Source organism: Hydractinia symbiolongicarpus, chromosome 6, assembly GCF_029227915.1.
Source record: "Hydractinia symbiolongicarpus strain clone_291-10 chromosome 6, HSymV2.1, whole genome shotgun sequence".
Classification (NCBI taxonomy): Eukaryota; Metazoa; Cnidaria; class Hydrozoa; order Anthoathecata; family Hydractiniidae; genus Hydractinia; species Hydractinia symbiolongicarpus.
The window spans coordinates 33,175,577-33,198,967 of record NC_079880.1 but is presented as its reverse complement, the minus strand read 5'-3'; the positions used below and the strand labels follow the sequence as shown (position 1 = coordinate 33,198,967).

Here is a 23,391-nt window from a genome sequence, read left to right as displayed (position 1 = left end):
CCCCGTGATTTACGTGTAAGGCATTTAATGGGCGTCAAAGGCCGTATTATAGCCTTTTCATGGCGTGTGCACGTGGTTTACGGCGTTGTAAAGCCATGGAACCAGGAAAAACAACTTAGGGCGGCGTAGTGTATTGGGAGTGGAAGAACTAGACCAATGGTAACAAGCTTGGACGCGTGGAACCACGTGATTTACGTGTAAGGCCTTTATTAGGCGTCCAGAGGCCGTATTATAGCCTTTTCATGGCGTGTGCATGTGGATTACGGCGTTGTAAAGCCATGGAACCAGGGAAAACAACTTAGGACGGCGTAGTGTATTGAGAGTGGAAGAACTAGACCAATGGTAACAAGCTTGGACGCGTGGAACCCGGTGATTTACGTGTAAGGCCTTTATTAGGCGTCCAGAGGCCGTATTATGGCCTTTCAATGGCGTGTGCATGTGGTTTACGGCGTTCTAAACACATGGAACCAGAGAAAACAACTTAGGACGTTCTAGTGTATTGAGGGAGGAAGGACTAGACCAATGGTAACCTGCGCAGGCACGCGAAACCACACGATTACGTGTAAGGCATTTAATAGGCGTCAAAAGGCCGTATTATGGCCTTTTCATGGCGTGTACATGTGATTTACGGCGTTGTAAAGCCATGGAACCAGAAAAAACAACTTAGGACGGCGTAGTGTATCGTATGGAACGCCAAGGCTGCCTTATTCGATGATTTCATTCGGTCATAAAACACTATTTGTCGCTAATTGTATTCGATTTTGTTAAAATTCATTCGATTTTGTAAAAATTCATTCGATTATGCGCTAAATTCATTCGATTATGCGCTAAGTTCATTCGATTATGCGCTGAATTCATTCGATTATGCGATGAATTCATTCGATTATGCGATGAATTCATTCGATTATGCGATGAATTCATTCGATTATGCGCTGTTTGCATGTGATAAATTATTCGATGCGCTGAATTCATGCGCTAAATTATTCGATGCGCTGTTTGCATGCGCTAAATTATTCGATGCGCTGTTTGCATGCGCTAAATTATTCGATGCGCTGAATTCATGCGCTAAATTATTCGATGCGCTGTTTGCATGCGATAAATTATTCGATAGTTTTGGCGCGTCAAAATCGACCTTCTTCCATCACCGGAACAAATTTTATCGAAGGGGCCAGTGCAAATCCTAACAAAGGCTCTTCTTCACTTCCAGTGACAAACCTTAGTACATCGGGAAGCGAAACACCCGAACGTTTTCCACCTAAACAGTAACAAAAATAGAAAGTTTATATATAGATATTTCTTCCGCACATAATTTCTTCCCTTAAGGTAGCAGAAGCCAGCTTCCTTTGTGAAACTCTGCTCATACAAAATAAAAAATGTTTGGCTATTTAGTTTATAGAAAAGCGGAGCGAGCGCGTGGAAATTTAAATTTGACACTTACCATGTGCTTGCCTCAAATATTTCATTAATGACGGATAAAGCTTTTTCTGCCTGTAATGTTCGTTTGACCCTTCAGCTGCCCATTTTGGCTGAAGCAAGTTGACCAGTTTTTTAAAAGTGAAAGTAGCATTAGGATTGGGTCGGAAAAGGTGTAGCATGATAGGAAAGGCTTCCACAATCTGAAAGCAATGATAACTAATTATAATGATAAATAAACTCATTGAGTGTAGATGTAAATACAATGCTCAACAGATCTTTTCCTTATGTATTTACTTACCGTATTTCCTCTATTAACGCCCCCTCTAATAAACCTTAAAATGCTGAATTTAGGTATTAGAAAACAGACGGATAAGAGGAAATACGGTATGTTAAGAGAAAGCTTTATGAGAAAAAGCTTCTTTTAGAGAAACATCCAAAAATATATAATACAAACTTGGAAAATTCCAAGATCCTTGAAAGCTCTTCGGAGTTCATTGAATTTGCCAGGTTCTTCGTTAAAAAATATTTTTTGCAGGTCATCTTCTTCCAAAAACTGTGGAAATGGGCCATTCTGAAGCAAACTCAAGCCTAAAAAAATAAGAATAAACACTCATTTTCATAGAATATTTATCTTTTTAGATTTTTTTTTAGTTTTTAAGAAGCTCACAACAACAAGAAATGTTTTAACAGTTCTCGTAACATAACTTCGCCACAATTAGGAAACTCTTGAGTCACAGTGCTCAGAATTGAATCACACTCTTCATTAGACATTTCTGTAAAGTTATGCTTTTTAAGCCCATACTCTTCCATTCTTCTATAAATTGTTCTTTCTGAAACGCATAAGATATTGCTGATCTCCGAAATAAGACAGCCGTCATTGAGTAGGTTTTGTAGGACTTCTTCAGGTATTAGGAATTTTGGAGCTCCTCCATTTTCCCACTTTAACTTTTGTGGTTTAATTCCACCAAAGCTGCAAAATTTTACCCTCAAGTTCATTATAACTCCATTATCTGTTACACCTAAGCTTTCGAAATGCTTTAGAGAAAGCTTTGGTATCAAATCAGCGGTTATATTTTCTTCACTAAACTTCAAAATAAGGTGTTTCAATCCAAGTTTCTTTAATATAGCTCGTGTTCTTTCGTCAGCCATATTAATTTTGTAATCCTTGAGTTTTGATTGAGGCGCCAAAACTATCGAATAATTTATCGCATGCAAACAGCGCATCGAATAATTTAGCGCATGAATTCAGCGCATCGAATAATTTATCGCATGCAAACAGCGCATCGAATAATTTAGCGCATGAATTCAGCGCATCGAATAATTTAGCGCATGCAAACAGCGCATCGAATAATTTAGCGCATGAATTCAGCGCATCGAATAATTTAGCGCATGCAAACAGCGCATCGAATAATTTAGCGCATGCAAACAGCGCATCGAATAATTTAGCGCATGCAAACAGCGCATCGAATAATTTAGCGCATGAATTCAGCGCATCGAATAATTTATCACATGCAAACAGCGCATAATCGAATGAATTCATCGCATAATCGAATGAACTCATCGCATAATCGAATGAATTCATCGCATAATCGAATGAATTCAGCGCATAATCGAATGAACTTAGCGCATAATCGAATGAATTTAGCGCATAATCGAATGAATTTTTACAAAATCGAATGAATTTTAACAAAATCGAATACAATTAGCGACAAATAGTGTTTTATGACCGAATGAAATCATCGAATAAGGCAGCCTTGGCGTTCCATAGTATCGAGAGTGGAAGAACTAGACCAATGGTAACAAGCTTGGACGCGTGGAACCTTGTGATTTACGTGTAAGGACTTTATTAGGCGTCCAGAGGCCGTATCATAGCCTTTTCATGGCGTGTGCGTGTGGTTTACGGCGTTGTAAAGCCATGGAACCAGGAAAAACAACTTAGGACGGCGTAGTGTATTGAGAGTGGAAGAACTAGACCAATGGTAACAAGCTTGGACGCGTGGAACCACGTGATTTACGTGTAAGGCCTTTATTAGGCGTCCAGAGGCCGTATTATAGCCTTCATGGCGTGTGCATGTGGATTACGGCGTTGTAAAGCCATGGAGCCAGGGAAAACAACTTAGGACGGCGTAGTGTATTGAGAGTGGAAGAACTAGACCAATGGTACCAAGCTTGGACGCGTGGAACCACGTGATTTACGTGTAAGGCCTTTATTAGGCGTCCAGAGGCCGTATTATAGCCTTTTCATGGCGTGTGCATGTGGATTACGGCGTTGTAAAGCCATGGAACCAGGGAAAACAACTTAGGACGGCGTAGTGTATTGAGAGTGGAAGAACTAGACCAATGGTAACAAGCTTGGACGCGTGGAACCACGTGATTTACGTGTAAGGCCTTTATTAGGCGTCAAAAGGCCGTATTATAACCTTTTCATGGCGTGTGCATGTGGTTTACGGCGTTGTAAAGCCATGGAACCAGGGAAAACAACTTAGGACGGCGTAGTGTATTGAGAGTGGAAGAACTAGACCAATGGTAACAAGCTTGGACGCGTGGAACCTTGTGATTTACGTGTAAGGCCTTTATTAGGCGTCCAGAGGCCGTATTATAGCCTTTTCATGGCGTGTGCATGTTGATTACGGCGTTGTAAAGCCATGAAGCCAGGGAAAACAACTTAGGACGGCGTAGTGTATTGAGAGTGGAAGAACTGGACCAATGGTAACAAGCTTGGACGCGTGGAACCCCGTGATTTACGTGTAAGGCATTTAATGGGCGTCAAAAGGCCGTATTATAGCCTTTTCATGGCGTGTACACGTGGTTTACGGCGTTGTAAAGCCATGGAACCAGGAAAAACAACTTTGGACGGCGTAATGTGTTGGGAGTGGAAGAACTAGACCAATGGTAACAAGCTTGGACGCGTGGAACCCGGTGATTTACGTGTAAGGCATTTAATAGGCGTCAACAGGCCGTATTATAGCATTTTCATGGCGTGTGCATGTGGTTTACGGCGTTGTAAAGCCATGGAACCAGGAAAAACAACTTAGGACGGCGTAGTGCATTGAGAGTGGAAGAACTAGACCAATGGTAACAAGCTTGGACGCGTGGAACCACGTGATTTACGTGTAAGGCCTTTATTAGGCGTCCAGAGGCCGTATTATAGCCTTCATGGCGTGTGCATGTGGATTACGGCGTTCTAAAGCCATGGAGCCAGGGAAAACTACTTAGGACGGCGTAGTGTATTGAGAGTGGAAGAACTAGACCAATGGTACCAAGCTTGGACGCGTGGAACCACGTGATTTACGTGTAAGGCCTTTATTAGGCGTCCAGAGGCCGTATTATAGCCTTTTCATGGCGTGTGCATGTGGATTACGGCGTTGTAAAGCCATGGAACCAGGGAAAACAACTTAGGACGGCGTAGTGTATTGAGAGTAGAAAAACTAGACCAACGGTAACAAGCTTGGACGCGTGGAACCCAGTGATTTACGTGTAAGGCATTTAATGGGCGTCGAAAGGCCGTATTATAGCCTTTTCATGGCGTGTGCACGTGGTTTACGGCATTGTAAAGCCATGGAACCAGGAAAAACAACTTAGGACGGCGTAGTGTATTGAGAGTGGAAGAACTAGACCAATGGTAACAAGCTTGGACGCGTGGAACCCGGTGATTTACGTGTAAGGCATTTAATAGGCGTCAAAAGGCCGTATTATAGCATTTTCATGGCGTGTGCATGTGGTTTACGGCGTTGTAAAGCCATGGAACCAGGAAAAACAACTTAGGACGGCGTAGTGCATTGAGAGTGGAAGAACTAGACCAATGGTAACAAGCTTGGACGCGTGGAACCACGTGATTTACGTGTAAGGCCTTTATTAGGCGTCCAGAGGCCGTATTATAGCCTTCATGGCGTGTGCATGTGGATTACGGCGTTCTAAAGCCATGGAGCCAGGGAAAACTACTTAGGACGGCGTAGTGTATTGAGAGTGGAAGAACTAGACCAATGGTACCAAGCTTGGACGCGTGGAACCACGTGATTTACGTGTAAGGCCTTTATTAGGCGTCCAGAGGCCGTATTATAGCCTTTTCATGGCGTGTGCATGTGGATTACGGCGTTGTAAAGCCATGGAACCAGGGAAAACAACTTAGGACGGCGTAGTGTATTGAGAGTAGAAAAACTAGACCAACGGTAACAAGCTTGGACGCGTGGAACCCAGTGATTTACGTGTAAGGCATTTAATGGGCGTCAAAAGGCCGTATTATAGCCTTTTCATGGCGTGTGCACGTGGTTTACGGCATTGTAAAGCCATGGAACCAGGAAAAACAACTTAGGACGGCGTAGTGTATTGAGAGTGGAAGAACTAGACCAATGGTAACAAGCTTGGACGCGTGGAACCCGGTGATTTACGTGTGAGGCATTTAATAGGCGTCAAAAGGCCGTATTATAGCCTTTTCATGGCGTGTGCATGTGGTTTACGGCGTTGTAAAGCCATGGAACCAGGAAAAACAACTTAGGACGTTCTAGTGTATTGAGAGTGGAAGGACTAGACCAATGGTAACCTGCGCAGGCACGCGAAACCGCACGATTACGTGTAAGGCATTTAATAGGCGTCAAAAGGCCGTATTATAGCCTTTTCATGGCGTGTACATGTGGTTTACGGCGTTGTAAAGCCATGGAACCAGAAAAAACAACTTAGGACGGCGTAGTGTATCGAGATGGAAGAACTAGACCAATGGTAACAAGCTTGGACGCGTGGATCCTTGTGATTTACGTGTAAGGCCTTTATTAGGCGTCCAGAGGCCGTATTATAGCCTTTTCATGGCGTGTGCTTGTGGATTACGGCGTTGTAAAGCCATGGAGCCAGGGAAAACAACTTAGGACAGCGTAGTGTATTGAGAGTGGAAGAACTAGACCAATGGTAACAAGCTTGGACGCGTGGAACCCCGTGATTTACGTGTAAGGCATTTAATGGGCGTCAAAGGCCGTATTATAGCCTTTTCATGGCGTGTGCACGTGGTTTACGGCGTTGTAAAGCCATGGAACCAGGAAAAACAACTTAGGGCGGCGTAGTGTATTGGGAGTGGAAGAACTAGACCAATGGTAACAAGCTTGGACGCGTGGAACCACGTGATTTACGTGTAAGGCCTTTATTAGGCGTCCAGAGGCCGTATTATAGCCTTTTCATGGCGTGTGCATGTGGATTACGGCGTTGTAAAGCCATGGAACCAGGGAAAACAACTTAGGACGGCGTAGTGTATTGAGAGTGGAAGAACTAGACCAATGGTAACAAGCTTGGACGCGTGGAACCCGGTGATTTACGTGTGAGGCATTTAATAGGCGTCAAAAGGCCGTATTATAGCCTTTTCATGGCGTGTGCATGTGGTTTACGGCGTTGTAAAGCCATGGAACCAGGAAAAACAACTTAGGACGTTCTAGTGTATTGAGAGTGGAAGGACTAGACCAATGGTAACCTGCGCAGGCACGCGAAACCGCACGATTACGTGTAAGGCCTTTAATAGGCGGCAAATGGCCGTATTATGGCCTTTCAATGGCGTGTGCATGTGGTTAACGGCGTTCTAAACACATGGAACCAGAGAAAACAACTTAGGACGTTCTAGTGTATTGAGAGTGGAAGGACTAGACCAATGGTAAACTGCGCAGGCACGCGAAACCACACGATTACGTGTAAGGCATTTAATAGGCGTCAAAAGGCCGTATTATAGCCTTTTCATGGCGTGTGCATGTGGTTTACGGCGTTGTAAAGCCATGGAACCAGGGAAAACAACTTAAGACGGCGTAGTGTATTGGGAGTGGAAGAACTAGACCAATGGTAACAAGTTTGGACGCGTGGAACCCCGTGATTTACGTGTAAGGCATTTAATAGGCGTCAAAAGGCCGTATTATAGCTTTTTCATGGCGTGTGCATGTGGTTTACGGCGTTGTAAAGCCATGGAACCAGGAAAAGCAACTTAGGACGTTCTAGTGTATTGAGAGTGGAAGGACTAGACCAATGGTAACCTGCGCAAGCACGCGAAACCACACGATTACGTGTAAGGCATTTAATGGGCGTCAAAAGGCCGTATTATAGCCTTTTCATGGCGTGTGCATGTGGTTTACGGCGTTGTAAAGCCATGGAACCAGGAAAAACAACTTAGGACGGCGTAGTGTATTGGGAGTGGAAGAACTAGACCAATGGTACCAAGCTTGGACGCGTGGAACCACGTGATTTACGTGTAAGGCCTTTATTAGGCGTCCAGAGGCCGTATTATAGCTTTTTCATGGCGTGTGCATGTGGATTACGGCGTTGTAAAGCCATGGAGCCAGAGAAAACAACTTAGGACTGCGTAGTGTATTGAGAGTGGAAGAACTAGACCAATAATAACAAGCTTGGACGCGTGGAACCCGGTGATTTACGTGTAAGGCATTTAATAGGCGTCAAAAGGCCGCATTATGGCCTTTCAATGGCGTGTGCATGTGGTTTACGGCGTTCTAAACACATGGAACCAGAGAAAACAACTTAGGACGTTCTAGTGTATTGAGAGTGGAAGGACTAGACCAATGGTAACAAGCTTGGACGCGTGGAACCCCGTGATTTACGTGTAAGGCATTTAATGGGCGTCAAAAGGCCGTATTATAGCCTTTTCATGTCGTGTGCATGTGGTTTACAGCGTTGTAAAGCCATGGAACCAGAGAAAAAAACTTAGGACGGCGTAGTGTATTGAGAGTGGAAGAACTAGACCAATGGTAACAAGCTTGGACGCGTGGAACCCCGTGATTTACGTGTAAGGCATTTAATAGGCGTCAAAAGGCCGTATTATAGTCTTTTCATGGCGTGTGCATGTGGTTTACAGCGTTGTAAAGCCATGGAACCAGGAAAAATAACTTAGGACGTTCTAGTGTATTGAGAGTGGAAGAACTAGACCAATGGTAACAAGCTTGGACGCGTGGAACCCCGTGATTTACGTGTAAGGCATTTATTGGGCGTCAAAAGGCCGTATTATAGCCTTTTCATGGCGTGTGCACGTGGTTTACGGCGTTGTAAAGCCATAGAACCAGGAAAAACAACTTAGGACGGCGTAGTGTATTGGGAGTGGAAGAGCTAGACCAATGGTAACAAGCTTGGCGCGTGGAACCACGTGATTTACGTGTAAGGCCTTTATTAGGCGTCAAAAGGCCGTATTATAGTCTTTTCATGGCGTGTGCATGTGGTTTACAGCGTTGTAAAGCCATGGAACCAGGAAAAACAACTTAGGACGTTCTAGTGTATTGAGAGTGGAAGGACTAGACCAATGGTAACAAGCTTGGACGCGTGGAACCACGTGATTTACGTGTAAGGCCTTTATTAGGCGTCCAGAGGCCGTATTATAGCCTTTTTATGGCGTGTGCATGTGGATTACGGCGTTGAAAAGCCATGGAACCAGGGAAAACAACTTAGGACGGCGTAGTGTATTGAGAGTGGAAGAACTAGACCAATGGTAACAAGCTTGGACGCGTGGAACCCGGTGATTTACGTGTAAGGCATTTAATAGGCGTCAAAAGGCCGTATTATAGGATTTTCATGCCGTGTGCATGTGGTTTATAGCGTTGTAAAGCCATGGAACCAGGAAAAACAACTTAGGACGGCGTAGTGCATTGAGAGTGGAAGAACTAGACCAATAGTAACCTGCGCAGTCACGCGGAAATACGCGATTTACGCGTAAAGCCTTTAATAGGCGGCAAATGGCCGTATTATGGCCTTTCAATGGCGTGTGCATGTGGTTTACGGCGTTCTAAACACATGGAACCAGAGAAAACAACTTAGGACGGCGTTGTGTATTGAGAGTGGAAGAACTAGACCAATGGTACCAAGCTTGGACGCGTGGAACCACGTGATTTACGTGTAAGGCCTTTATTAGGCGTCAAAAGGCCGCGTTATAGCCTTTTCATGGCGTGTGCATGTGGTTTACGGCGTTGTAAAGCCATGGAACCAGAAAAAACAACTTAGGACGGGTAGTGTATTGGGAGTGGAAGAACTAGACCAATGGTAACAAGCTTGGACGCGTGGAACCCCGTGATTTACGTGTAAGGCATTTATTGGGCGTCAAAAGGCCGTATTATAGCCTTTTCATGGCGTGTGCACGTGGTTTACGGCGTTGTAAAGCCATGGAACCAGGAAAAACAACTTAGGACGTTCTAGTGTATTGAGAGTGGAAGAACTAGACCAATGGTAACAAGCTTGGACGCGTGGAACCCCGTGATTTACGTGTAAGGCATTTATTGGGCGTCAAAAGGCCGTATTATAGCCTTTTCATGGCGTGTGCACGTGGTTTACGGCGTTGTAAAGCCATAGAACCAGGAAAAACAACTTAGGACGGCGTAGTGTATTGAGAGTGGAAGAACTAGACCAATGGTAACAAGCTTGGACGCGTGGAACCCGGTGATTTACGTGTGAGGCATTTAATAGGCGTCAAAAGGCCGTATTATAGCCTTTTCATGGCGTGTGCATGTGGTTTACGGCGTTGTAAAGCCATGGAACCAGGAAAAACAACTTAGGACGTTCTAGTGTATTGAGAGTGGAAGGACTAGACCAATGGTAACCTGCGCAGGCACGCGAAACCGCACAATTACGTGTAAGGCATTTAATAGGCGTCAAAAGGCCGTATTATAGCCTTTTCATGGCGTGTACATGTGGTTTACGGCGTTGTAAAGCCATGAAACCAGGAAAAACAACTTAGGACGGCGTAGTGTATCGAGAGTGGAAGAACTAGACCAATGGTAACAAGCTTGGACGCGTGGAACCTTGTGATTTACGTGTAAGGCCTTTATTAGGCGTCCAGAGGCCGTATTATAGCCTTTTCATGGCGTGTGCTTGTGGATTACGGCGTTGTAAAGCCATGGAGCCAGGGAAAACAACTTAGGACAGCGTAGTGTATTGAGAGTGGAAGAACTAGACCAATGGTAACAAGCTTGGACGCATGGAACCCCGTGATTTACGTGTAAGGCATTTAATGGGCGTCAAAGGCCGTATTATAGCCTTTTCATGGCGTGTGCACGTGGTTTACGGCGTTTTAAAGCCATGGAACCAGGGAAAACAACTTAGGACGGCGTAGTGTATTGAGAGTGGAAGAACTAGACCAATGGTAACAAGCTTGGACGCGTGGAACCCGGTGATTTACGTGTGAGGCATTTAATAGGCGTCAAAAGACCGTATTATAGCGTCTTCATGGCGTGTGCATGTGGTTTACGGCCGCCTAATAAAAGCCTTACACGTAAGTTATACGGTTCCAAGCGTCTATACCGGTTACCATTGGTCTATTTTTTCCATTCTCAATGGACTAAAACGTCCTAAGTTATTTTCTCCATCGACAAGGCTGCACAACGCCGTCAACTACGTGCACATGCGTCTAAAGGCTGCAATACGGCCTTTTGCCGCCCATTAAATGCCTTACACGTAATCGTGTGGTTCCGCGTGACTGCGCAGGTTACTATTGGTCTAGTCCTTCCACTCTCAATGCACTGGGACGTCCTAAGTTGTTTTCCCTGGCTCCATGACTTTACAACGCCGTAAAACACATGCACCCGCCATGAAAAGGCTATAATACGTCCTTTTGACGCCTATCAAAGGCCTTACACTTAAATTACGTGGTTCCACGCGTCCAAGCTCGCTCTCATTGGACTATTCCTTCCATTCTCAATGGACTAGAACATCCTAAGTTGTTTTCCCTGGTTCCATGGCTTTACAACGCCGCAAACCACATGCACACGCCATGAAAAGGCTATAATACGGTCTTTTGACGCCTATTAAATGCCTTACACGTAAATCACGTTGGTCTGCGTGCCTGCGCAGGTTACCATTGGTCTAGTCTTTCCGCTTACAATACACGAGAGCGTCCAAAGTTGTTATTCCTAGTTCCATGGCTTTAGAAAGTTGTAATCCACATGCACACGCCATGAAAAGGCTATAATACGGACTTTTTATGCCTATTAAATGCCTTACACGTAATCGTGTGGTTTCGCGTGCCTGCGCAGGTTACCATTGGTCTAGTCCTTCCACTCTCAATACACTAGAACGTCCTAAGTTGTTATTCCTGGTTCCATGGCTTTACAACGCCGTAAACCACATGCACACGCCATGAAAAGGCTATAATACGGCCTTTTGACGCCTATTAAATGCTTTACACGTAAATCACGGGGTTCCACGCGTCCAAGCTTGTTACCATTGGTCTAGTTCTTCCACTCTCAATACACTACGCCGTCCTAAGTATTTTTCGCTGGTTCCATGGCTTTACAACGCCGTAAACCACATGCACACGCCATGAAAAGGCTATAATACGGTCTTTTGACGCCTATTAAATGCCTTACACGTAAATCACGTTGGTCTGCGTGCCTGCGCAGGTTACCATTGGTCTAGTCTTTCCGCTCTCAATACACAAGAGCGTCCAAGGTTGTTATTCCTGGTTCCATGGCTTTAGAAAGCCGTAATCCACATGCACACGCCATGAAAAGGCTATAATACGGACTTTTGATGCCTATTAAATGCCTTACACGTAAATCGCGTGGTTCCGCGTCTAAGCTTGTTACCATTGGTCTAGTTCTTCCACTCTCAATACACTAGAACGTCCTGAGTTGTTATTCCTGGTTCCATGGCTTCAGAACGCCGTAATCCACATGCACACGCCATGAAAAGGCTATAATACGGCCATTTGCCGCCTATTAAAGGCCTTACACGTAATCCTGTGGTTTCGCGTGCCTGCGCAGGTTACCATTGGTCTAGTCCTTCCACTCACAATACACTAGAACGTCCTAAGTTGTTATTCCTGGTTCCATGGCTTTACAACGCCGTAAACCACATGCACACGCCATGAAAAGGCTATAATACGGCCTTTTGACGCCTATTAAATGCCTTACACGTAAATCACGGGGGTTCCACGCGTCCAAGCTTGTTACCATTGGTCTAGTTCTTCCACTCTTAATACATTACGCCGTCCTAAGTTGTTTACCCTGGTTCCATGGCTTTACAACGCCGCAAACCACATGCACACGCCATGAAAGGCTATAATACGGCCGTTTGACGCCTATTAAATGCCATACACGTACATCGCGTGGTTCTGCGTCACTGCACAGGTTACCATTGGTCTAGTCCTTCCACTGTCAATGCACTACGACGTCCTAAGTTGTTTTCTCTGGCTCCATAGCTTTGGAACGCCGTCAACTACGTGCACACGCCATTGAAAAGCAATAATACCGCCTTTTGCCGCCTAATAAAGTCCTTACACGTAAATCACGTTGGCCTGCGTGCCTGCGCAGGTTACCATTGGTCCAGTCTTTCCACTCTCAATACACGAGAGCGTCCTAAGTTGTTTTTCCTGGTTCCATGGCTTTACAACGCCGTAAACCACATGCACACGTCATGAAAAGGCTATAATACGTCCTTTTGACGCCTATTAAATGCCTTACACGTAAATCGCGTGGTTCCGCGTGCCTGCGCAGGTTACCATTGGTCTAGTCCTTCCACTCTCAATACACTACGACGTCCTAAGTTACTTTCTCTGGCTCCATGGCTTTGGAACGCCGTCAATTACATGCACACACGTCTATAACCAGCAATATGGCATTTTGCCACCTAATAAAAGCCTTACACGTAAGTTAGACGGTTCCAAGCGTCTATACCGGTTACCATTGGTCTAGTTTTTCCATTCTCAATGGACTAAAACGTCCTAAGTTATTTTCCCCATCGACAAGGCTGTACAACGCCGTCAACTACGTGCACATGCGTCTAAAGGCTGCAATACGGCCTTTTGCCGCCCATTAAATGCCTTACACGTAATCGTGTGGTTTCGCGTGCCTGCGCAGGTTACCATTGGTCTAGTCCTTCCACTCTCAATACACTAGAACGTCTTAAGTTGTTATTCCTGGTTCCATGGATTCAGAACGCCGTAATCCACATGCACACGCCATGAAAAGGCTATAATACGGCCCCTGGACGCCTAATAAAGGCCTTACACGTAAATCACGTGGTTCCACGCGTCCAAGCTTGTTACCATTGGTCTAGTTCTTCCACTCTCAATACACTACGCCGTCCTAAGTTGTTTTTCCTGGTTCCATGGCTTTACAACGCCGTAAACCACATGCACACGCCATGAAAAGGCTATAATACGGCCTTTTAACGCCTATTAAATGCCTTACACGTAAATCGCGGGGTTCCACGCGTCCAAGCTTGTTACCATTGGTCTAGTTCTTCCACTCTCAATACACTACGCCGTCCTAAGTTGTTTTCCCTGGTTCCACGCCTTTACAACGCCGTAAACCTCATACACACGCCATGAAAAGGCTATAATACGGCCTTTTGACGCCTATTAAATGCCTTACACGTAATCGTGTGGTTTCGCGTGCCTGCGCAGGTTACCATTGGTCTAGTCCTTCCACTCTCAATACACTAGAACGTCCTAAGTTGTTATTCCTGGTTCCATGGCTTTACAACGCCGTAAACCACATGCACACGCCATGAAAAGGCTATAATACGGCCTTTTGACGCCTATTAAATGTCTTACACGTAAATCACGGGGTTCCACGCGTCCAAGCTTGTTACCATTGGTCTAGTTCTTCCACTCTCAATACACTACGCCGTCCTAAGTTATTTTCCCTGGTTCCATGGCTTTACAACGCCGTAAACCACATGCACACGCCATGAAGACGCTATAATACGGTCTTTTGACGCCTATTAAATGCCTTACACGTAAATCACGTTGGTCTGCGTGCCTGCGCAGGTTACCATTGGTCTAGTCTTTCCGCTCTCAATACACAAGAGCGTCCAAAGTTGTTATTCCTGGTTCCATGGCTTTAGAAAGCCGTAATCCACATGCACACGCCATGAAAAGGCTATAATACGGACTTTTGATGCCTATTAAATGCCTTACACGTAAATCGCGTGGTTCCGCGTCCAAGCTTGTTACCATTGGTCTAGTTCTTCCACTCTCAATACACTACGCCGTCCTAAGTTGTTTTTCCTGGTTCCATGGCTTTACAACGCCGTAAACCACATGCACACGCCATGAAAAGGCTATAATACGGCCGTTTGACGCCTATTAAATGCCATACACGTACATCGCGTGGTTCTGCGTCACTGCACAGGTTACCATTGGTCTAGTCCTTCTACTGTCAATGCACTACGACGTCCTAAGTTGTTTTCTCTGGCTCCATAGCTTTGGAACACCGTCAACTACTTGCACACGCCATTGAAAAGCATTAATACTACCTTTTGCCGCCTAATAAAGTCCTTACACGTAAATCACGTTGGCCTGCGTGCTTGCACAGGTTACCATTGGTCTAGTCTTTCCACTCTCAATACACGAGAGCGTCCTAAGTTGTTTTTCCTAGTTCCATGGCTTTACAACGCCGTAATCCACATGAACACGTCATGAAAAGGCTATAATACGTCCTTTTGACGCCTATTAAATGCCTTACAAGTAAATCGCGTGGTTCCGCGTGCCTGCGCAGGTTACCATTGGTCTAGTCCTTCCACTCTCAATACACTACGACGTTCTAAGTTATTTTCTCTGGCTCCATGGCTTTGGAACGCCGTCAATTACATGCACACACGTCTATAACCAGCAATATGGCATTTTGCCGCCTAATAAAAGCCTTACACGTAAGTTAGACGGTTCCAAGCGTCTATACCGGTTACCATTGGTCTAGTTTTTCCATTCTCAATGGACTAAAACGTCCTAAGTTATTTTCCCCATCGACAAGGCTGTACAACGCCGTCAACTACGTGCACATGCGTCTAAAGGCTGCAATACGGCCTTTTGCCGCCCATTAAATGCCTTACACGTAATCGTGTGGTTTCGCGTGCCTGCGCAGGTTACCATTGGTCTAGTCCTTCCACTCTCAATACACTAGAACGTCCTAAGTTGTTATTCCTGGTTCCATGGCTTCAGAACGCCGTAATCCACATGCACACGCCATGAAAAGGCTATAATACGGCCATTTGCCGCCTATTAAAGGCCTTACACGTAATCGTGTGGTTTCGCGTGCCTGCGCAGGTTACCATTGGTCTAGTCCTTCCACTCACAATACACTAGAACGTCCTAAGTTGTTATTCCTGGTTCCATGGCTTTACAACGCCGTAAACCACATGCACACGCCATGAAAAGGCTATAATACGGTCTTTTGACGCCTATTAAATGCCTTACACGTAAATCACGTTGGTCTGCGTGCCTGCGCAGGTTACCATTGGTCTAGTCCTTCCACTCTCAATACACTAGAACGTCCTAAGTTGTTATTCCTGGTTCCATGGCTTTAGAAAGCCGTAATCCACATGCACACGCCATGAAAAGGCTATAATACGGACTTTTGATGCCTATTAAATGCCTTACACGTAAATCGCGTGGTTCCGCGTCCAAGCTTGTTACCATTGGTCTAGTTCTTCCACTCTCAATACACTACGCCGTCCTAAGTTGTTTTTCCTGGTTCCATGGCTTTACAACGCCGTAAACCACATGCACACGCCATGAAAAGGCTATAATACGCTTGCAGCCTTTAGACGCATGTGCACGTAGTTGACGGCGTTGTACAGCCTTGTCGATGGGGAAAATAACTTAGGACGTTTTAGTCCATTGAGAATGGAAAAACTAGACCAATGGTAACCGGTATAGACGCTTGGAACCGTCTAACTTACGTGTAAGGCTTTTATTAGGCGGCAAAATGCCATATTGCTGGGTATAGACGTGTGTGCATGTAATTGACGGCGTTCCAAAGCCATGGAGCCAGGGAAAATAACTTAGGACGGCGTAGTGTATTGAGAGTGGAAGAACTAGACTAATGGTAACAAGCTTGGACGCGTGGAACCCCGTGATTTACGTGTAAGGCATTTAATAGGCGTCAAAAGGCCGTATTATAGCCTTTTCATGGCGTGTGCATGTGGTTTACGGCGTTGTAAAGCCATGGAACCAGGAATAACAACTTAGGACGTTCTAGTGTATTGAGAGTGGAAGTACTAGACCAATGGTAACCTGCGCAGGCACGCGAAACCACACGATTACGTGTAAGGCATTTAATAGGCGTCAAAAGGCCGTATTATAGCCTTTTCATGGCGTGTGCATGTGGTTTACGGCGTTGTAAAGGCGTGGAACCAGGGAAAACAACTTAGGACGGCGTAGTGTATTGAGAGTGGAAGAACTAGACCAATGGTAACAAGCTTGGACGCGTGGAACCCCGCGATTTACGTGTAAGGCATTTAATAGGCGTCAAACGGCCGTATTATAGCCTTTTCATGGCGTGTGCATGTGGTTTACGGCGTTGTAAAGCCATGGAACCAGGAAAAACAACTTAGGACGGCGTAGTGTATTGAGAGTGGAAGAACTAGACCAATGGTAACAAGCTTGGACGCGGAACCACGCGATTTACGTGTAAGGCATTTAATAGGCATCAAAAGTCCGTATTATAGCCTTTTCATGGCGTGTGCATGTGGATTACGGCTTTCTAAAGCCATGGAACCAGGAATAACAACTTTGGACGCTCTTGTGTATTGAGAGCGGAAAGACTAGACCAATGGTAACCTGCGCAGGCACGCAGACCAACGTGATTTACGTGTAAGGCATTTAATAGGCGTCAAAAGACCGTATTATAGCCTTTTCATGGCGTGTGCATGTGGTTTACGGCGTTGTAAAGCCATGGAACCAGGAATAACAACTTAGGACGTTCTAGTGTATTGTGAGTGGAAGGACTAGACCAATGGTAACCTGCGCAGGCACGCGAAACCACACGATTACGTGTAAGGCCTTTAATAGGCGGCAAATGGCCGTGTTATAGCCTTTTCATGGCGTGTGCATGTGGATTACGGCGTTCTGAAGCCATGGAACCAGGAATAACAACTTAGGACGTTCTAGTGTATTGAGAGTGGAAGGACTAGACCAATGGTAGCCTGCCCAGGCACGCGAAACCACACGATTACGTGTAAGGCATTTAATGGGCGGCAAAAGGCCGTATTGCAGCCTTTAGACGAATGTGCACGTAGTTGACGGCGTTGTACAGCCTTGTCGATGGGGAAAATAACTTAGGACGTTTTAGTCCATTGAGAATGGAAAAACTAGACCAATGGTAACCGGTATAGACGCTTGGAACCGTCTAACTTACGTGTAAGGCTTTTATTAGGCGGCAAAATGCCATATTGCTGGTTATAGACGTGTGTGCATGTAATTGACGGCGTTCCAAAGCCATGGAGCCAGAGAAAATAACTTAGGACGTCGTAGTGTATTGAGAGTGGAAGGACTAGACCAATGGTAACCTGCGCAGGCACGCGGAACCACGCGATTTACTTGTAAGGCATTTAAAAGGCGTCAAAAGGACGTATTATAGCCTTTTCATGACGTGTTCATGTGGATTACGGCGTTGTAAAGCCATGGAACTAGGAAAAACAACTTAGGACGCTCTCGTGTATTGAGAGTGGAAAGACTAGACCAATGGTAACCTGTGCAAGCAAGCAGGCCAACGTGATTTACGTGTAAGGACTTTATTAGGCGGCAAAAGGTAGTATTAATGCTTTTCAATGGCGTGTGCAAGTAGTTGACGGTGTTCCAAAGCTATGGAGCCAGAGAAAACAACTTAGGACGTCGTAGTGCATTGACAGTAGAAGGACTAGACCAATGGTAACCTGTGCAGTGACGCAGAACCACGCGATGTACGTGTATGGCATTTAATAGGCGTTAAAAGGCCGTATTATAGCCTTTTCATGGCGTGTGCATGTGGTTTACGGCGTTGTAAAGCCATGGAACCAGGAAAAACAACTTAGGACGGCGTAGTGTATTGAGAGTGGAAGAACTAGACCAATGGTAACAAGCTTGGACGCGGAACCACGCGATTTACGTGTAAGGCATTTAATAGGCATCAAAAGTCCGTATTATAGCCTTTTCATGGCGTGTGCATGTGGATTACGGCTTTCTAAAGCCATGGAACCAGGAATAACAACTTTGGACGCTCTTGTGTATTGAGAGCGGAAAGACTAGACCAATGGTAACCTGCGCAGGCACGCAGACCAACGTGATTTACGTGTAAGGCATTTAATAGGCGTCAAAAGACCGTATTATAGCGTCTTCATGGCGTGTGCATGTGGTTTACGGCGTTGTAAAGCCATGGAACCAGGGAAAATAACTTACGACGGCGTAGTGTATTGAGAGTGGAAGAACTAGACCAATGGTAACAAGCTTGGACGCGTGGAACCCCGTGATTTACGTGTAAGGCATTTAATAGGCGTCAAAAGGCCGTATTATAGCCTTTTCATGGCGTGTGCATGTGGTTTACGGCGTTGTAAAGCCATGGAACCAGGAATAACAACTTAGGACGTTCTAGTGTATTGAAAGTGGAAGGACTAGACCAATGGTAACCTGCGCAGGCACGCGAAACCACACGATTACGTGTAAGGCATTTAATAGGCGTCAAAAGGCCGTATTATAGCCTTTTCATGGCGTGTGCCTGTGGTTTACGGCGTTGTAAAGGCGTGGAACCAGGGAAAACAACTTAGGACGGCGTAGTGTATTGAGAGTGGAAGAACTAGACCAATGGTAACAAGCTTGGACGCGTGGAACCCCGCGATTTACGTGTAAGGCATTTAATAGGCGTTAAAAGGCCGTATTATAGCCTTTTCATGGCGTGTGCATGTGGTTTACGGCGTTGTAAAGCCATGGAACCAGGAAAAACAACTTAGGACGGCGTAGTGTATTGAGAGTGGAAGAACTATACCAATGGTAACAAGCTTGGACGCGTGGAACCACGTGATTTACGTGTAAGGCCTTTATTAGGCGTCCAGGGGCCGTATTATAGCCTTTTCATGGCGTGTGCATGTGGATTACGGCGTTCTGAATCCATGGAACCAGGAATAACAACTTAAGACGTTCTAGTGTATTGAGAGTGGAAGGACTAGACCAATGGTAACCTGCGCAGGCACGCGAAACCACACGATTACGTGTAAGGCATTTAATGGGCGGCAAAAGGCCGTATTGCAGCCTTTAGACGCATGTGCACGTAGTTGACGGCGTTGTACAGCCTTGTCGATGGGGAAAATAACTTAGGACGTTTTAGTCCATTGAGAATGGAAAAACTAGACCAATGGTAACCGGTATAGACGCTTGGAACCGTCTAACTTACGTGTAAGGCTTTTATTAGGCGGCAAAATGCCATATTGCTGGTTATAGACGTGTGTGCATGTAATTGACGGCGTTCCAAAGCCATGGAGCCAGAGAAAGTAACTTAGGACGTCGTAGTGTATTGAGAGTGGAAGGACTAGACCAATGGTAACCTGCGCAGGCACGCGGAACCACGCGATTTACGTGTAAGGCATTTAATAGGCGTCAAAAGGACGTATTATAGCCTTTTCATGACGTGTGCATGTGGTTTACGGCGTTGTAAAGCCATGGAACCAGGAAAAACAACTTAGGACGCTCTCGTGTATTGAGAGTGGAAAGACTGGACCAATGGTAACCTGCGCAGGCACGCAGGCCAACGTGATTTACGTGTAAGGACTTTATTAGGCGGCAAAAGGCGGTATTATTGCTTTTCAATGGCGTGTGCACGTAGTTGACGGCGTTCCAAAGCTATGGAGCCAGAGAAAACAACTTAGGACGTCGTAGTGCATTGACAGTGGAAGGACTAGACCAATGGTAACCTGTGCAGTGACGCAGAACCACGCGATGTACGTGTATGGCATTTAATAGGCGTCAAACGGCCGTATTATAGCCTTTTCATGGCGTGTGCATGTGGTTTGCGGCGTTGTAAAGCCATGGAACCAGGGTAAACAACTTAGGACGGCGTAATGTATTAAGAGTGGAAGAACTAGACCAATGGTAACAAGCTTGGACGCGTGGAACCCCCGGGATTTACGTGTAAGGCATTTAATAGGCGTCAAAAGGCCGTATTATAGCCTTTTCATGGCGTGTGCATGTGGTTTACGGCGTTGTAAAGCCATGGAACCAGGAATAACAACTTAGGACGTTCTAGTGTATTGTGAGTGGAAGGACTAGACCAATGGTAACCTGCGCAGGCACGCGAAACCACAGGATTACGTGTAAGGCCTTTAATAGGCGGCAAATGGCCGTATTATAGCCTTTTCATGGCGTGTGCATGTGGATTACGGCGTTCTGAAGCCATGGAACCAGGAATAACAACTCAGGACGTTCTAGTGTATTGAGAGTGGAAGAACTAGACCAATGGTAACAAGCTTAGACGCGGAACCACGCGATTTACGTGTAAGGCATTTAATAGGCATCAAAAGTCCGTATTATAGCCTTTTCATGGCGTGTGCATGTGGATTACGGCTTTCTAAAGCCATGGAACCAGGAATAACAACCTTGGACGCTCTTGTGTATTGAGAGCGGAAAGACTAGACCAATGGTAACCTGCGCAGGCACGCAGACCAACGTGATTTACGTGTAAGGCATTTAATAGGCGTCAAAAGACCGTATTATAGCCTTTTCATGGCGTGTGCATGTGGTTTACGGCGTTGTAAAGCCATGGAACCAGCGAAAAAAACTTAGGACGGCGTAGTGTATTGAGAGTGGAAGAACTAGACCAATGGTAACAAGCTTGGACGCGTGGAACCCCGTGATTTACGTGTAAAGCATTTAATAGGCATAAAAAGTCCGTATTATAGCCTTTTCATGGCGTGTGCATGTGGATTACAACTTTCTAAAGCCATGGAACTAGGAATAACAACTTTGGACGCTCTCGTGTATTGTAAGCGGAAAGACTAGACCAATGGTAACCTGCGCAGGCACGCAGACCAACGTGATTTACGTGTAAGGCATTTAATAGGCGTCAAAAGACCGTATTATAGCCTTTTCATGGCGTGTGCATGTGGTTTGCGGCGTTGTAAAGCCATGGAACCAGGGAAAACAACTTAGGATGTTCTAGTCCATTGAGAATGGAAGGAATAGTCCAATGAGAGCGAGCTTGGACGCGTGGAACCACGTAATTTAAGTGTAAGGCCTTTGATAGGCGTCAAAAGGACGTATTATAGCCTTTTCATGGCGGGTGCATGTGTTTTACGGCGTTGTAAAGTCATGGAGCCAGGGAAAACAACTTAGGACGTCCCAGTGCATTGAGAGTGGAAGGACTAGACCAATAGTAACCTGCGCAGTCACGCGGAACCACACGATTACGTGTAAGGCATTTAATGGGCGGCAAAAGGCCGTATTGCAGCCTTTAGACGCATGTGCACGTAGTTGACGGCGTTGTGCAGCCTTGTCGATGGAGAAAATAACTTAGGACGTTTTAGTCCATTGAGAATGGAAAAAATAGACCAATGGTAACCGGTATAGACGCTTGGAACCGTATAACTTACGTGTAAGGCTTTTATTAGGCGGCAAAATGCCATATTGCTGGTTATAGACGTGTGTGCATGTAATTGACGGCGTTCCAAAGCCATGGAGCCAGAGAAAATAACTTAGGACGTCGTAGTGTATTGAGAGTGGAAGGACTAGACCAATGGTAACCTGCGCAGGCACGCGGAACCACGTGATTTACGTGTAAGGCATTTAATAGGCATCAAAAGTCCGTATTATAGCCTTTTCATGGCGTGTGCATGTGGATTACGGCTTTCTAAAGCCATGGAACCAGGAATAACAACCTTGGACGCTCTTGTGTATTGAGAGCGGAAAGACTAGACCAATGGTAACCTGCGCAGGCACGCAGACCAACGTGATTTACGTGTAAGGCATTTAATAGGCGTCAAAAGACCGTATTATAGCCTTTTCATGGCGTGTGCATGTGGTTTACGGCGTTGTAAAGCCATGGAACCAGCGAAAAAAACTTAGGACGGCGTAGTGTATTGAGAGTGGAAGAACTAGACCAATGGTAACAAGCTTGGACGCGTGGAACCCCGTGATTTACGTGTAAAGCATTTAATAGGCGTCAAAAGGCCGTATTATAGCCTTTTCATGGCGTGTGCATGTGGTTTACGGCGTTGTAAAGCCATGGAACCAGGAATAACAACTTAGGACGTTCTAGTGTATTGAGAGTGGAAGGACTAGACCAATGGTAACCTGCGCAGGCACGCGAAACCACACGATTACGTGTAAGGCATTTAATAGGCATAAAAAGTCCGTATTATAGCCTTTTCATGGCGTGTGCATGTGGATTACAACTTTCTAAAGCCATGGAACTAGGAATAACAACTTTGGACGCTCTCGTGTATTGTAAGCGGAAAGACTAGACCAATGGTAACCTGCGCAGGCACGCAGACCAACGTGATTTACGTGTAAGGCATTTAATAGGCGTCAAAAGACCGTATTATAGCCTTTTCATGGCGTGTGCATGTGGTTTGCGGCGTTGTAAAGCCATGGAACCAGGGAAAACAACTTAGGATGTTCTAGTCCATTGAGAATGGAAGGAATAGTCCAATGAGAGCGAGCTTGGACGCGTGGAACCACGTAATTTAAGTGTAAGGCCTTTGATAGGCGTCAAAAGGACGTATTATAGCCTTTTCATGGCGGGTGCATGTGTTTTACGGCGTTGTAAAGTCATGGAGCCAGGGAAAACAACTTAGGACGCTCTCGTGTATTGAGAGTGGAAGAACTAGACCAATGGTTACAAGCTTGGACGGGTGGAACCACGTGATTTACCTGTAAGGCCTTTATTAGACGTCAAAAGGCCGTATTATAGCCTTTTCATGGCGTGTGCATGTGGATTACGGCTTTCTAAAGCCATGGAACCAGGAATAACAACTTAGGACGTTCTAGTGTATTGAGAGTGGAAGGACTAGACCAATGGTAACCTGCGCAGGCACGCGAAACCACACGATTACGTGTAAGGCATTTAATAGGCGTCAAAAGACCGTATTATAGCCTTTTCATGGCGTGTGCATGTGGTTTACGGCGTTGTAAAGCCATGGAACCAGGGAAAATAACTTAGGACGGCGTAGTGCATTGAGAGTGGAAGAACTAGACCAATGGTAACAAGCTTGGACGCGTGGAACCCCCGTGATTTACGTGTAAGGCATTTAATAGGCGTCAAAAGGCCGTATTAT

At 45.5% G+C, this 23,391-nt stretch overlaps 1 protein-coding gene across 3 annotated transcripts; it reads right to left on the bottom strand.

Moving 5' to 3' along the window:
• Window positions 1-1,097: 1,097 nt before the first annotated feature.
• On the bottom strand, window positions 1,098-2,968 carry LOC130646926 (uncharacterized). Of its 3 annotated transcripts, XM_057452601.1 has the most exons (3): window positions 1,871-2,095; window positions 1,439-1,616; window positions 1,098-1,255 (listed from the first exon to the last, which is right to left on the bottom strand). In XM_057452601.1, the coding sequence occupies exons 2-3, from the start codon at window positions 1,593-1,595 to the stop codon at window positions 1,122-1,124; spliced, it is 291 nt and encodes a 96-aa protein (XP_057308584.1). In that variant the 5' UTR covers window positions 1,596-1,616; window positions 1,871-2,095; the 3' UTR covers window positions 1,098-1,121. The 3 variants fall into 3 exon arrangements, 2 of the variants coding, with proteins under 2 accessions (XP_057308584.1, XP_057308583.1); XM_057452600.1 differs by lacking the exon at window positions 1,871-2,095 and having other exon boundaries at window positions 1,439-1,864; XR_008982793.1 differs by having other exon boundaries at window positions 1,104-1,616; window positions 1,871-2,968.
• Between the last annotated feature and the right edge of the window lie 20,423 nt (window positions 2,969-23,391).

Excerpts from the sequence above, each read along its gene's own strand:
- LOC130646926 (XM_057452600.1), bottom strand. The coding sequence starts at position 1,658 with ATGAGTTTATTTATCATTATAATTAGTTATCATTGCTTTCAGATTGTG. Across the intron at positions 1,256-1,438 it reads ATATTTGAGGCAAGCACATG|GTGGAAAACGTTCGGGTGTT; the intron begins GTAAGTGTCAAA and ends GTTACTGTTTAG.